The sequence below is a fragment of the Notolepis coatsorum genome (genome assembly GCF_963971535.1).
Source record: "Notolepis coatsorum genome assembly, chromosome: 1".
Taxonomy (NCBI): Eukaryota; Metazoa; Chordata; class Actinopteri; order Aulopiformes; family Paralepididae; genus Notolepis; species Notolepis coatsorum.
The window spans coordinates 3,641,692-3,657,197 of NC_140165.1; the positions used below are offsets into that span (position 1 = coordinate 3,641,692).

The 15,506-nt window shown below is 40.6% G+C and overlaps 1 protein-coding gene across 1 annotated transcript in view; it reads right to left on the reverse strand.

Moving 5' to 3' along the window:
- Window positions 1–10,707: 10,707 nt before the first annotated feature.
- LOC311244920 (sodium/potassium-transporting ATPase subunit alpha-1-like) overlaps window positions 10,708–15,506 on the reverse strand; it is a 70,987-nt gene continuing 66,188 nt past the window's right edge. The window contains 3 exon segments of the mRNA XM_084334616.1: window positions 10,708–12,023; window positions 13,082–13,173; window positions 13,412–13,513. Coding sequence (XP_084190742.1) covers window positions 11,995–12,023; window positions 13,082–13,173; window positions 13,412–13,513 — 223 coding nt within the window. The 3' untranslated portion in view covers window positions 10,708–11,994.

Genomic DNA, 15,506 nt, shown 5'->3' on the forward strand with positions numbered 1-15,506 from the left:
CACACTTTTTAAGGGTAATAATTGTTTCATTATAAACCAATTGTGTAAAAGCCTAGAAGAAAAATACTGAGGAGCGGAATATTTACAAATGGACATGAAAAACACAAAAAGTCCTCTCACCTCAAGTTCAGCTGTTTCACTCCAAAGATGACAATGTAGGTGAACTCTGACCCCAATTCTGGACATTTAAATACCAAAATATGGGAGACGTGACCCTCTGGTGGTGAAATATAATGAATGTGACAACCTACCCGTGTGACAACGTCCCCCGTTCTCCCCTACACTGATCAATGAAACTCACTAACAGTAGACTGTCGGGCGAATTCACAAAGGGATCGCGTGGCTTGTTCTGACGCTAGGCCTGTGCAAATAGCTCTGAAACACAGTTTGCTATTCACAAAGGAAGCGCAGCGGGTGAAATGAGGTGGTAACTGCGTTGCCATCAGCATTGCGTCTCTGTGCGTCGATGCTATTTGCGGGTATTTAAATCAGGTAATATGGGCGGAACACGTGCCCCTTTCTATGCAAATGAGCCTCATCGCAAGAACACTCCAATTCACAAAGATCGGCGCTAATAGGTTGGTGTAGTGGTTACTTCCTGGTCTATAGGGAGGTGTAGTGGTTACGTCCTGGTCTATAGGGAGGTGTAGTGGTTACGTCCTGGTCTATAGGGAGGTGTAGTGGTTACGTCCTGGTCTATAGGGAGGTGTAGTGGTTACGTCCTGGTCTATAGGGAGGTGTAGTGGTTACGTCCTGGTCTATAGGGAGGTGTAGTGGTTACTTCCTGGTCTATAGGGAGGTGTAGTGGTTACTTCCTGGTCTATAGGGAGGTGTAGTGGTTACTTCCTGGTCTATAGGGAGGTGTAGATGTTACGTCATTGCTGTTTCCGGCCGGTCCACCTCGCAAAATTGCAACGTATTTCCCCATTGCCCATTTCTAAATCGTCTCGTTTAAAACAAATAAAGCATGAATATTTGCATAGTGTACCTTTCTGTGCGTATTCATCCACAATCTATAGCTCAACATGAAAATATTCTCAATTAATCGTAAAAAAAATGTCAGCCAAAAATGCTTAAAGGGGACATGCATTATAAAGGCTTTTTTCAGTATTTACCATTGTTTTATGGCAATAGGGGTTAGTATCAATGGGTCTGTGTCTCTAATTACCATATTGACTCATCAGTCTAGTCTCGAGTTCACAAGATCTTCCCTCACTCAACTAAGCCGTTCTGATTTGACGGTATTCCTGACGTGAATAGGGCACTGATCTGCAGTAACGACCCCCTCTATGGTTGTAGTGCATAGTGTAACCCGACACTTCCTCAAACGGGCAGAGAACGAGCGAGAGGGAGAGAGAGAGATAGAGACCGTCGGTAGTGGGATAGTATCAAATCAAATCAAATCAAATTTATTTATAAGGCCCGACAACACACGTTAATGTCCCCATGGGCCGTACAGGTCTTCTTTAAACAAGTCAAGAAGAAAACATAACAATAAGTCAAGAACAGAACAAGAACACCATAAGGTCCAACACATTTAAAATAAATGCAAATAAATGAAAGAATGCAAGCACTCCCAGACATACCCCACGCGAAGGTAAGGAAAAACTCACTAAAACCTAACAATAGGGAAAAATGCTCCACAGGCAGTGTGGAGGAGAGAAACCTTAGAAGGGCCATTCAAGGGGGGATCTCCCTTCTTAGATGTCGGTGATAGTAGTGTTGCAGACTAACAGTTGGTAAGCATGCACTCAAGTGCATAGTGAAACACAGATGAGTGCATGCAATAGCAACTGAACATTTTAAAAGATTAAAGATAGAGCTGATAGCGATAGCAACTGAACATTTTGAAAGATTGAAGATAGAGCTGATAGCGAATCTATTTGAGGCACAGGGGCGGCGCAGAGAGGGTCGCGTCCTCCCCGTCTTAATCACGGGACATTCAACACTCCGGTCATTGCTCAGGGACAGCCGGAGACAGGGAGATATGGGGCGGCGCAGAGAGGGTCGCGAACTCCCCGACATCATCGCGGGATGTCCGGCACTCCGGTCACCACTACGAGACCTCCGGAGACAGGAGGGCACGCAGAGGGGGTTGCATCCTCCCGGCCTTCATCACGGGACGTCCGATAGTCTCCGTTAGAGAGTTCCCATGTTTGTGGTGCTGCAAAAAAGCAGACATGGGGAAAAATAAAATAAACTTCCTAACTAAACTAGACAGATTAATCTAAAGGTCAGTCCCCGACCAGGTGAGATCAGGGTAGGTTGAAGGAGAGAGAGAAAAGATGGGTCTTAAGCAGGGATTTAAAAGCTTCGACAGAGCAGGCGCCCCTGATGACGGCAGGTAATTTGTTCCACAGGTAGGGAGCGCGGTAGACAAAGGCTCTGTGGCCGGCGGATTTCTTTTTAACCCTAGGGATCGATAGAAGCCCCGCATTTTGTGAGCGCAGAGCACGAGCGGGCGAGTATCGGGAGATGAGGTCGGATAGATAGAGCGGTGCAAGCCCATTAAAAATTTTGTAGGTGAGGAGTAGCACTTTAAAGTCAGATCGGGCTTGGATAGAAAGCCAGTGTAGGGCGGACAAAACTGGTGTGATGTGATCAAATTTTCTAGTTCTAGTTAGTATCCGTGCAGCCACATTTTGCACGAGTTGAAGATTTTTGATGCTTGAATTAGGTAGGCCTGAAAAAAGTGCATTACAGTAGTCCAGACGTGATGAGACAAAAGCATGAATCAGGGTTTCAGCATCAGCCAGAGTTAAAATGGGGCGAATCTTTGCGATATTACGAAGATGGAAGAATGCAATTTTGGTGAATTTTATATTTATATGTGCATTAAATGAGAGGGAGGAATAAAAAATGACTGAGGTTTTTTATGGTGGAGCTCTGGGATACATGACAGGTATCAAAGTTGAGGGAGATGTCCTGAAACAGGCCTCTGTGGTTTGGGGGGCCAACAATTAACATCTCAGTTTTATCTGCATTAAGGAGTAGAACGTTTTGCGACATCCATTTTTTGACGGCAAGCAAGCAGGCCTCAAGGTTTTGTAGTTGGGAGGAATCATTTGGCTTAATTGGTATATATAATTGGGTGTCATCAGCGTAAAAATGAAAGTTTATGCCAAATTTGCGTATGATATCGCCGAGGGGTAGCATGTAAATCGAAAATAGCAAAAGGCCCAGGACAGAGCCTTGTGGGACACCACATTGCACTGGGAGGGTCTCAGATGTTAAATCATTATAGACCACGCAGTGTGTTCTATCAGTTAAATAGGATTTAAACCAAGCTAGTGCGAGACCCCGAATGCCAACATGATTCTCAAGCCGACCTAGAAGAATCGAGTGATCGATAGTGTCAAAGGCTGCACTGAGATCAAGCAATAAGAGCACAGAAGTGAGGTTTGAGTCAAGAGAGAGCAGTAAGTCATTTGTGACTTTGGTAACCGCCGTTTCGGTGGAGTGTAAGGCTCTAAAGCCAGATTGAAAAGATTCATTAAGATTATTGTTTGATAAATGGTCAGTAAGTTGCGTTGCGACGATCCGTTCTAACACTTTGGATAGGAACGGAAGATTGGAGATAGGTCTGTAATTTTTCAAGATTAGAGGGTCGAGGTTCGGTTTTTTAAGTAGTGGTTTAATGACGGCTGATTTAAAGGCCAGGGGCACCACGCCAGTAGACAAGGAGGTGTTGAAGATATTGAGTAGGGCAGGGCCTAGAGTTGGGAAGAGTTTTTTGATGAGAGTTGCTGGAAGAGGGTCAAACAGACAGGTTGAGGGTTTAGCCGCGCCAACCAGTTTAGAGAGGGCACTAAGTGAGACGTTTTCAAGGCAGCATAGCGTATGGCTGGAATGAAAGTCAGGGGGAAGGCCCATCATAGGTTGGGAGGGACTCTGATTGTTCAGTAAAGCAACAATTTCATCTCTAATGAGGTCAATTTTCTTGGTAAAAAATGTCATGAATTCGTTAGCCGAAAAGGGTTAGTAAAGGGTTAACCTTCTGTAGTGTGGCAGTGAAAGGGTTAATATGAATGTACAACTCGCTCTCCCCACCTGAGACCCCCACGTAGAACCATGGAGTGCTTCAGCATATTAGCATCACTCACAGGGCTATAGACTAAATCTCTGTTAGCCTATTGTTTAGCTATGGGCAACACATTCCAATATCAGACTTTCTCTCCTTCTCACATCTCTCTCTCTCTCTCTCCCCCCCCCCCCATCTCTGTCTCTCTTTCAAACAGATGTGTTAGCTTGCTCTATGCCAGGGGTTCTCAAACTTTTTCATACCACGACCCCATTTTATTTAGGATATTTTTTTTGGCGACCCCACACTTAATGTATCGCGTAATTTCAACGTGGAATTAAGGAATATCAAAATAAAAGCACACGTTGTTGAACTTGATCATGCATATTTATTAGATTTTTTTTTATTACAGCACTATGTTATCAATACACATTTATAAAACGAGGCATATTTAGCCAAAATATGTTGCCAGACCATAAAAAAAATTATATTTGATCAATTCTTTCTTGGTCACCTAACCACGACCCCACTTTGGGTCGCAAACCGTAGTTTGAGAACCGTTGCTCTATGCTAAACGGTTTGTTTAATGCTCTCTCACCCTCTCTCTATTACCAAATGTTTTAGCTTAGTGCTAGCACCCTCTCTCTTTAGTTCTCTCTGTGTGTATGTGGGGGTAGGTTATGCTAAGTGTTAATTTTCTCAGTCTCTCTCTATTATAGTTCTCTCACGGGTGACATATTTCACAGTGAGTGGCTCAGGAGAGCGGTCATCTCTGGTAATCCGAAGGTGCCCGGTTCCTTGAGTAATATTAGAGATGTCCGATATTATCGGCCGATATTGGCATTAAAATGTAATATCGGAAATTATCGGTATCAGTTTTCAATTATTATTATCCACGACAAGAGATATGTAATGTTAATTACCTGAAATTATTCCGTTTTTGGGGGGGGGGGGGGGGTCAATAACAGGTCAATAACAACTAGTCCTTTAGTGTTTAGCAACATGGCTCTTAAAATTAGGCTATAGTTAACAAAACATATATAATCCTCCTATAAAACCTAATTTTACCTCTCACCCCACATTCAGGTCGGAACAAAATGACTGGTAACCAGGATTTAATTGTATTCATTAAATTTGTTTATTCTTAATCTGTTTTTTTTAATACTCAATCTCTCTCTTTCTCCGATGTCAGGCTAAACCGAACGCTTTAGCTGAGCGCTGGTAAAAACATTTCATAACTCTATCTCAAGTCTTTAGCTTGTTTTTCTCTCCCTCTGTTATAAAATGTGTTTCATTAAAAAAAAACTCAGATATGGTGTGTGTGTGAGTGTGTGTGCGAGTGTGTGTGCAGCCTAAACACGGCTTTATTGGATTAGGCATTCCATAGCAGTTTGGGCACCAAAACACTACATTACTCACTACAACATACACACACACACAACATAAAACAAGACTGTTGAGAGACTGAATGAGAGCAAGAAAGAACACACACACACACAGTATTTATAGAATGTTATCAACCAAATACACTTGAGTAAGAGAGGCAGACTGATAAAACCTGCTCTTTTTCCAGACAGACAGGAGATAAGATAAGATATTCCTTTATTGACCAGTGAGTTGACCTCACTAAAGATGGCTCCTCAGTGTTGACCTCCGTTGGAACCGCGGGAAGGAGAGGGACTCCCTATAATCGCAGCCCTATTTCAACCATTACATTAGTTACAAATAACATAGTATATCAGCTTTAGACAATAATAAACACGGCGCTGTTTTTCTTGTGGATCTGTCATAAGCATTTGATCATCCTTTGCTCGTACAATGGTTATGTATAGTATTGGTTTACAGTAGATGGAAAGGCCTGTGATTGGTTTCAGAATTATTTATTAATTCAATGTGAGGTCTTCTTCTTCTGGCGTGTGTCTTTAGACCTGCAGCTCCGTTGAGGCGAGCCAGGCCAACGTTTCATCGTCCAGTTCCATCAGCCCGCGTTCTCCATACGGCGGCCGGTGTTTGGGGCAACTAGTGATTATATGTTCCACGGTCTGTGCAGGGGGCGCCACACTCGCATGAGGCACTGTCCTCGAGGCCCCACCTCTTCGTTGAGGCGCCGTAGCCCCTAACTCAATGTAAGGTCCAGGATTGCCCAGTTTGAATTCTTGCTGGTAAACAAAGGATCTTCCACAGGGATCAATTTCCTTTCCTTTTCACAATTTACATAAATTATATCGTCTCATCGAGTGGCTGTTAATTCAATCTCTATGCTGATGACACTATTGAATAGAATAGAAATACTTTAATCATCCCGAGGGAAATGTGGTACTACAACTTGTGTGTATTGTATTGCTGATTCCAGTGGTGTAGTACTCGAGTTCAGGACTCGTGACTCGACTTGGACTTGAGCACCGATGACTTGGACTTGAGCATCGACTGCATTCGGACTCGGAAGGTGCAGACGAGTACACAAGACTTGTTAACGTCTTATGCCCAAGCCCTATTATCTGAAAATAAAAATACTAGTGCTGTCGGGCGATTAAAAAAATGAATCTAATTACATTCTATCCCCAGGCCATCAGGCTGCTCAACGAACAATAAACACTATGCAACAACCATCAAATGCACGCAGCACACACACCCACACACTCACTTAAACAAACAACACACTGCAGCACCCACTCTCCACACTTTAGATCACCTAAACACACTTTACACGTTATATTTATTGGTAAAGGATTTGCACTACAACTTGTACACCTTACTGTAAATTGTACCTAAATTGTACCTCATCCCTCAGTACATTGCATAGTATATTGTATATTGTATGGTAACTCAGTTACTTCTATTCTGCATCGAACATTGTACATATGTCTATACTGAACACTGTGACCTCTATTTTTACTTCTATTTTACATGCTATACTATTTTATTTCATACTTATCTTGTCTAGCACAGTCTCTGGAGCGTAACAGTAAGAAGCATTTTGTATAAAAGTATTCTGTACTTCTGTATGACAACTATTAAAGAAACTTGAAACTACAGGATTTGTAATTAATTAATCTAATTAATCGCATAACCATTTTATGCCATGGTATTCTATTATTCTATAATCATATCTCAAATTGCATGTGTCCGGATGGCAGAATTCAGTACTGTATCTACAAAACCTTCTGTTTAATCATCTTCCATCTATTAATTTGCTTAGATTTTTCAGGTCTGGTCAATTTGAGCATGGTTTTATTCACATGTATTGATATTCTCATTTGGTTCATTACAATTTACTCAAGCCTAGTAACAGACACAGTATTTCTGACACTGGGAATACATTCCCTGAGATCCATAGATGTCCCTAGAATCAGATACCAAGAACATGCAAATGGGCCATATTAAAAAAGTATGTAAATGTGTATTCTACGTTCTTATGGAATGAATGATAAAAAAAAAATTATAATTTTCTTTTGTAATACATTTTGAGTTAATTTTCATAACGCGATCATTTGCTGTGTAATTAATTAATCTAATTAACACGATAAACTGACAGCCATAAAAAATACATATCTGAGTAAATGGAAGATCGCTCCACTTCTACAAGGTCCATTTGAATGTTCTTGGTATCTATAGGGACATCTATGGATCTCAGGGAATGTATTCCCAGTGTCAGAAAGATTGTGTCTGTTACTAGGCTTGAGTAAATTGTGATGAACCAAAGGAGAATATAAATGTTTTTCTTTTTTCATCTTTGATGGTGAATAACACCATGCTAAAAATGACCAGAAAGGAAATATTGCTCATTCAGCACCTTCTTGAGATCACATGTAAAAAAAAAATCTAAGCAAATGAATAAAGGGAGAATGATTAAACATGAGATTTTGTAGAGACAGTACTGAATTCTGCCATCCGGACACATTTTTGAAATATGAAATATGATTATAGAATATCAGGCCTATAAATGACCTTAGTATGGTCAAGTCGTACACATTTTGGATCGGGCCAAATCTCCCCTCTCTCCAATGGCAAAGTTCAATCTGGATTTAGTATCACCAGGCGTGATTCACAAACCGTGAATGAAATCTATACTGTAAATAGTAACTTTTTTATTATGTAGATTTCTCCGCCATTTTTACTTCAGATTGCAATGCCGTTTTTTGCTAGACATTCACAGAAAAGTAGAGAAACTAACTGCGTTCTGTTTTATGGCAATAATGTTCAGGTTTGTGGGAGATAATCGAGAAAAATAAGAGAAATAAAAAAGTAAATCTAGAAGTCAGGTGATTGACGGGCTGGCATGAACTAGGAAGTGTAGTCTTTTTTAAATTCATCAAAAGTACAGGGGTCTCCTCTCCTCATAGGACTACAAACAAAATGGCGGCGTGAATTTCCTAGTGTCAATTCTCGAAGACACTCTGATGTCACGAGACCGCCGCCATCTTGGTATAGGGGGGCCATACGGATTTCTAGTATCAAATGCATGTGTTGAGGTCCGTTTCTATTACATGTTTTATCACATTCTTGTTCATTTCATAACATTTTCATATGATTTGTTTTGAAAATATTGAGGCCAACATGGCATTTCACTATTTCGAAAGCCTTTCTGGTGATTCTAAGGCGAGATATGATTCAAAGAAGCTCCCCCTGATTGACTTGACATAATGTCCATACAAAACACATAGACATGGCCAACTCTCGAATACCCAAATTGAAGCTGCTATGTTACGTTTTGTACTAATAACAAAACAAACACAGAAATCCAAATCGCAAGTTTTATACCATCACGGAGGAAAAAGTGGCTGGCGGCTAACGTTCGGCTAACTAGCTCTGGTGTTGTGGTCGTGGTAGCTACATGCTAAGCTAACGTTAATCACATCATATCGAACCGATAGGAGTTTATCTTATCTAATCTTACGTGGTGGTACCACGTGTGCCACTACCCGATCAAACATCCACGTAAGATTAGATAAGATAAGCTCCTATCGGTTCGATATGATGTGATTAACGTTAGCTTAGCATGTAGCTACCACAACCACAACAGCAGAGCGAGTTAGCTGAAAGTTAGCCACAGCCACTTTTTCCTCTGTGATGGTATAAAACTTGCGATTTGGATTTCTGTTTTTGTCATTAGTACAACGCGTAACACAGCAGCTCTTTGGCATTGTGAAGGACTGAAGAAAATTCCGCTTGATTGTCTTTAATTTGCCGCTTTAACAATCCGTTTCTGCACTAAATGAACCATACACAATGTACCAGGCGGGGCAGTTTCCCCCCACGCTGCAGTTGCGTAGCAACAACAGGCAGGAAGTTGACTTCGAGAATATTCACCTTTTTCCGGCTAGATTTCTATAACTCATATTTCACTAATAACTAGAGCTGTCAGTTTATCACGTTAATTAGATTAATTAATTACACAGCAAATTATCACGTTATGAAAATAACTCAATTTATTAAAAAGAAATTAATAATTTTTATTTTGTTATCTCATTCATTCCATAAGAACATAGAATAAACATTTAAAAAAAAAATCTTTTTTTAATGGTCCATTTGCATGTTGGTATCTGATTCTAGGGACATCTATGGATCTCAAGGAATGTATTCCCAGTGTCAGAAATACTGTGAATAACACCATGCTAAAATTGACCAGACCTGAAAAATCTAAGCAAATGAATAAAGGGAAGATAATTACAAAAGAAGCTTTTGTAGATACAGTACTGAATTCTGCCATCCGGACACATGCAATTTGAAATATGATTATAGAATATCAGGCCTAAAATGGTTATGAGATTCATTAATTACAAATCCTGTAATTAATTAGATTATTTTTTTTAATCTCCTGACAGCACTACTAATAACACTTTAAACCATTGGTAAACAAACGTATTGCTGAAAATATACACTTTGACTGCCGTTTTGACAGGGTTAGGGTCTTTACTCTTGGCTACATTTGGGAAAAAAACACAACATTAATTCATACATTCTGTAGAGATGGATTTATGGCGTGATGTCATTTGCTGTCCAGTACCGGACCGCTCAGGCTTAAGAGGTTATGATAAATAGTTATTTTTTTCTTTTTGTAATAGGCCCTAATCATTTGGCATAAGCTATTGGTGGCTAGTACATTTGTTTGGCTATTGTGTCACAAAGTAAATAAACTCCCTTTGAAATGGTGACCGCAGTGTCGTGAGATTTAGTGACTCGACTACAACACTGGCTGATTCTGTACAACTAGCTAACCTGCTACTATCCTTTCATGCTTTACATGATGTGCTTAAACTTGTGCTTAATGAAAATAAAACAAAATGCATGCCACTTACTAGAACCAGAAGTATTGATTGATACAATAGTATGCATATATCCACTGCAAATGGACCCAACATTGAAAGGGTTACCAAATATAAATAACCTTATTCCACACCTTTCTAAAAGCTCTGTGATGTATTATAATTATCTTTTTTAAATAATAATACAAACAATTACTCTACATAACATTTTTATATATAGCACCTTTCATTTTATATATATCTTTTTTTCTAAATAATATTTTATTATCGACTATCGTAATCTCGGCATCGTTGAAAATGAGGGCCCACCCTCAATGTATGTCCCAGAGAATTAAATAAAACAGTTGAATAAAGTGACGACCTCCCCCCCCCCCACACACACATACACACACAGAAAGAAGGCTCCAGCAGGGGGCAGTGTTGGGACCTGACTCAAGCATATCTTTATTTTAACAACTCGTTAAGAAACATGTATAAAATTTGGTCCGTCTGGGAGACACACAAGGCACGCAGTCATGTCAATAATCATATTTCACATGTTCATTATTAGCAACATCATCATCGTCTTCATCACATCGGCATCAGCATAATATCAGCGTCATTGGGAGGAAAACCTCGCAACTCCAAAAAGCTTGTTATTTTATATAGGGATGTCCGATATTATCGGCCTACCGATATTGGCATTAAAATTTAATATCGGAAATTATCGGTATCGTTTTTATTAATTTTTTACATTTATTTAACCTTTATTTACCCAGGCAAGCAAGTAAGAATAAATTCTTATTTTATTTATTGTCAAAAGTATGCATAATGTTGTGTTAATTCCACAACAAGAGATATGTAATGTTAATTACATGAAATTATTCCGTTTTTGGGGGGGGGGGGGGGTATCGGTTGATATCGGTATCGGAAATTAAGAGTTGGACAATATCGGTATATTGGTAGAAAAGCCAATATCGAACATCCCTAATTTTATATTAATATTTTAAACTGGGATTTAATCTGGTTCATTGAGATGCATTCGTTAAGGTGATTTCGATGATCCTTTTTTCGAAAGCCGGCATTTCTAAAGATTTTCTTCAATGGAACCCAATAGGGGAGGTGTAGTCCGACGACGCTTTACTTTCCCGCGCGGTCCACCCGTATAGGGTTTGTCATCGGGAAAATGGATCATCGTCAGCCTTGCGGTCCTACAGACCAGGAAGACCGCGCTCTTGATGTTTCGATGTTTTTAACACCAGGCTCAGGGACAACAGTTGAAAATTTGCTTTGGCTAAAACACTGTCTCAGACATTTACATTTATGTCCCTGTTCAAATAAAGTTGAAACTGAAACTGAATCTAGGTGTTGAATGGAGAGTTAGCAGTCTTTTTTGTTCATCACAACGACAATGAAACGCATTCAAAACCTGGTTTTGTGATAGAAAAACCTTTCTTTTTAATTATAATAAAAGGCGTCATCGGTCTAGAAAGGCAGTTGTTTTCCTAGCGGGTTGACTTTGTGGAGGTATACGAGGTTTTCACGGCCAACGGCGTTAACGGTCAGGGTTTTTAATAGTAGTATCAAGCATTCCCTAAATATAAAAAACACCTTCAAATTGTTTCACAGAGGTTAACATTTTTAATCCGAGCAGCAAGACAAATATTCATGCAAAGATAGAGGGGGGGAGGGGGGGTGCGGGTGTTGACGGACTCGACGGGATGCCTTTTAATAGTAGGTCTCTCTCTCCACCCAACCTGCGCACACAAGGATGAAAAACAAACCAAAGGATTCCGAGATTAACTTATGTCCAACCCACTCAGTAGCATTTCCTTAACATTATTAATAAGAGCATTACCTCTTTAATATATATGAGAATATGTAGGATTCTAGCTTGTAGAGAAGAGATGAGACGAGAGAAGAGAGATGAGAAGAGGAGAGAAGAGGAGAGAGAAGAGAGAGATGAGAGAGATGAGAGATGAGAAGAGATATGAGAAGAGAGATGAGAAGAGGAGAGGAGAAGAGAAGAGAGATGAGAGGAGAGGTGAGAAGAAGAGGGGGAGAGAAGAGGAGATGAGTTGCGAGGTGGGGAGAGGAGAAGAAATGAAGGGAGAGGAGAAGAGGTGAGAGGAGAAGAGAGGAGTGGAGAAGAGATGAGAGGAGAAGAGAGGAGAGGAGAAGAGAGGAGAAGAGATGAGAAGAGATGAGAGGAGAAGAGATGAGAGGAGAGGAGAAGAGAGGAGAAGAGATGAGAGGAGAAGAGATGAGAGGAGAAGAGATGAAAGGAGAAGAGGTGATGAGGAGGGGAAGGGAAGTGTGAGGAGAAGAGGAGAGAGGAAAGAATAGAGGAGAAGAAGAGGGGAGGAGGGGAGATGTGAGGAGAGGAGAAGAGAGGAAATAATAGAGGAGAACAAGAGGGGAGGAGGGGAGATGAGGAGAAGATTGGGGGAGGGGAGGAGAGGAGAAGAGAGGAAAGAATAGAGGAGAAGAGGTGAGGAGGAGAGGAAAGAATAGAGAAGAGGTGAGAGGAGGGGAGGAGAGATGTGAGGAGAGGAGAAGAGAGGAAAGAATAGAGGAGAAGAAGAGGGGAGGAGGGAGATGTGAGGAAAGGAGAAGAGAGGAAAGAATAGAGGAGGAGAAGAGGGGAGGAGGAGAGATGTGAGGAGAGGAGAAGAGAGGAAAGAATAGAGGAGGAGAAGAGGGGAGGAGGGGAGATGTGAGGAGAAAGGAAGAGAGGAAATAATAGAGGAGAAGAAGAGGGGAGGAGGAGAGATGTGAGGAGAGGAGAGTGATAACAGAGGGCTCTGGTTCTGACCTCCTGGGCTGCGTCTGAGGATGAGTTTGCGGATCTCATCGTAGAAGAAGATGAGCAGGGAGTACGGGAACGCACAAAACCACCAGCTGGGTCTGGAGAGAGAACACACACACATGAGAACACACACACACACGAGAACACACACACAGACATGAGTAAACAAACACACACAGACAAACACATGAGTAAACTACAGTAAAGAGTCACTACAGGAGTATACAGGAGACTGGAGACAGAACCTGGACAAAGCTTGTGTGTGTACTGTGCGTGTGTGTGTGTGTGTGTGTGTGTGTGTGTGTGTGTGTGTGTGTGTGTGTGTGTGTTACCTACTTGAGCGGGTACATTCTCAGGGCTATGTCCATACCAGGACAGTAGGACAGGAAGGCAGCCAGGGCCGTCTCCTCAAACAGACCAAAGATCAAAATCTTGTTCCTGGGGAGGAGAAGACAACATTCATTCATACAGTACCGTCTAGATCCCACCCCCCGGAGGCTTCCAACAGTACCATCTAGATCCCACACCCCGGAGGCTTCCAACTGTATGTCTGTATGTATGTATGTATGTATGTATGTATGTATGTATGTATGTATGTATGTATGTATGTATGTATGTATGTATGTATGCGGGAGCGCGCGTGGCGTCATTTAAACAGAGTATAGGCACTTCTGATATTACCACTGCACCCCTGGTGCTGTGTGTGGCGAGTGCCCCGCTATGAGGGCCATTTCATGTATGCACGAGGAGACATAATAATGATAATCTAGCGTTGATTTCAGGAAGATTCGATAATCAGCCGAAAAATTACAACGTGATAACTGGATTACACTAAAATGCCCTTTTCTCGTCTTTTCCTGGAATTACTGAGAATCACTCAAACTATACTCATATTCAAAACGGTATAAAACGGAAATGTACTGATAAAAAAAACAATCTGTTTTTTGCATGTTGACCAGAAGCAACTCACTGACAGTCGACGGCGTTATTAGATCCATAGCTATAATATAAAATATAGTTTTAGGACTCGCAAGTTTGGCATTCTAAAACTATATCCATTGAATAACGCACTGGCCCCTGAAGGCCATCAGCGCCCCCTGCTGCTGGGGTCTAATGTGTTAATGTGACTCATCCTCTTCTTATTATTCTAGTTTAAAACGTTGTTAATGCGACTCATCCTCTTATTATTCTCTTTTTTATATCAATGTGCATTTACATTAATCATTGTTACATGAAAATATGTTTGCACCAGATTTAGCAGAAGCTAATTTCTATCTGTAGTCTATCCAGTCTTCTTATTATTCTAGTTTAAAACATTGTTAATGCGAATCATCCTCTTATTATTATTCTAGTTTAAAACGTTGTTAATGTGAATCATCCTCCTCTTATTATTCTAGTTTAAAACATTGTTAATGTGACTCATCCTCTTCTTATTATTCTAGTTTAAAACGTTGTTAATGTGAATCATCCTCTTATTATTCTAGTTTAAAATGTAATGTGAATCATCCTCTTATTATTCTAGTTTAAAACATTGTTAATGTGAATCATCCTCTTCTTATTATTCTAGTTTAAAACATTGTTAATGCGAATCATCCTCTTATTATTATTATTCTAGTTTAAACCGTTAATGTGAATCAAGTTTCAAGTTTCTTTAATAGTTGTCATACAGAAGTACAGAATACTTTTATACAAAATGCTTCTTACTGTTACGCTCCAGAGACTGTGCAAGACAAGATAAGTATGAAATAAAATAGTATAGCATGTAAAATAAAAGTAAAAATAGAGGTCACAGTGTTCAGTATAGACATATGTACAATGTTCGATGCAGAATAGAAGTAACTGAGTTACCATACAATATACAATATACTATGCAATGTACTAATATACAATACTATATAGTGCAACACAGAAATGGGATGAGGTACAATTTAGGTACAATTTACAGTAAGGTGTACGAGTTGTAGTGCAAATCCTTTACCAATAAATATAAAGTGTGTTTAGGTGATCTAAAGTGTGGAGAGTGGGTGCTGCAGTGTGTTGTTTGTTTAAAGTGAGTGTGTGCGTGTGGATGTGTGTGCTGTGTGCATTTGATGGTTGTTGCATAGTGTTTATTGTTCGTTGAGCAGCCTGATGGCCTGGGGATAGAAGCTTCTTCTGAGTCTTTCTGTGCTCGCCTTGAGACTCCGGTATCGCTTGCCTGACCGCAGCAGTTCAAAGAGGCAGTTGTTCGGGTGGCTGGAGTCCTTGATGATTCTCTTAGCCTTACCCCTGCACCGCTTGTTGTAAATGTTCTGGAGGGTGGGAAGCCCCCCTCCAATTGTGCGTTCGGCTGAACGTGTCACTCTTTGTAGTCTGCTTCAGTCTTGTGCAGTGCTATTCCCAAACCAGGAGGTGATGTTGCCAGTCAGGATGCTCTCTATTGTACATGAGT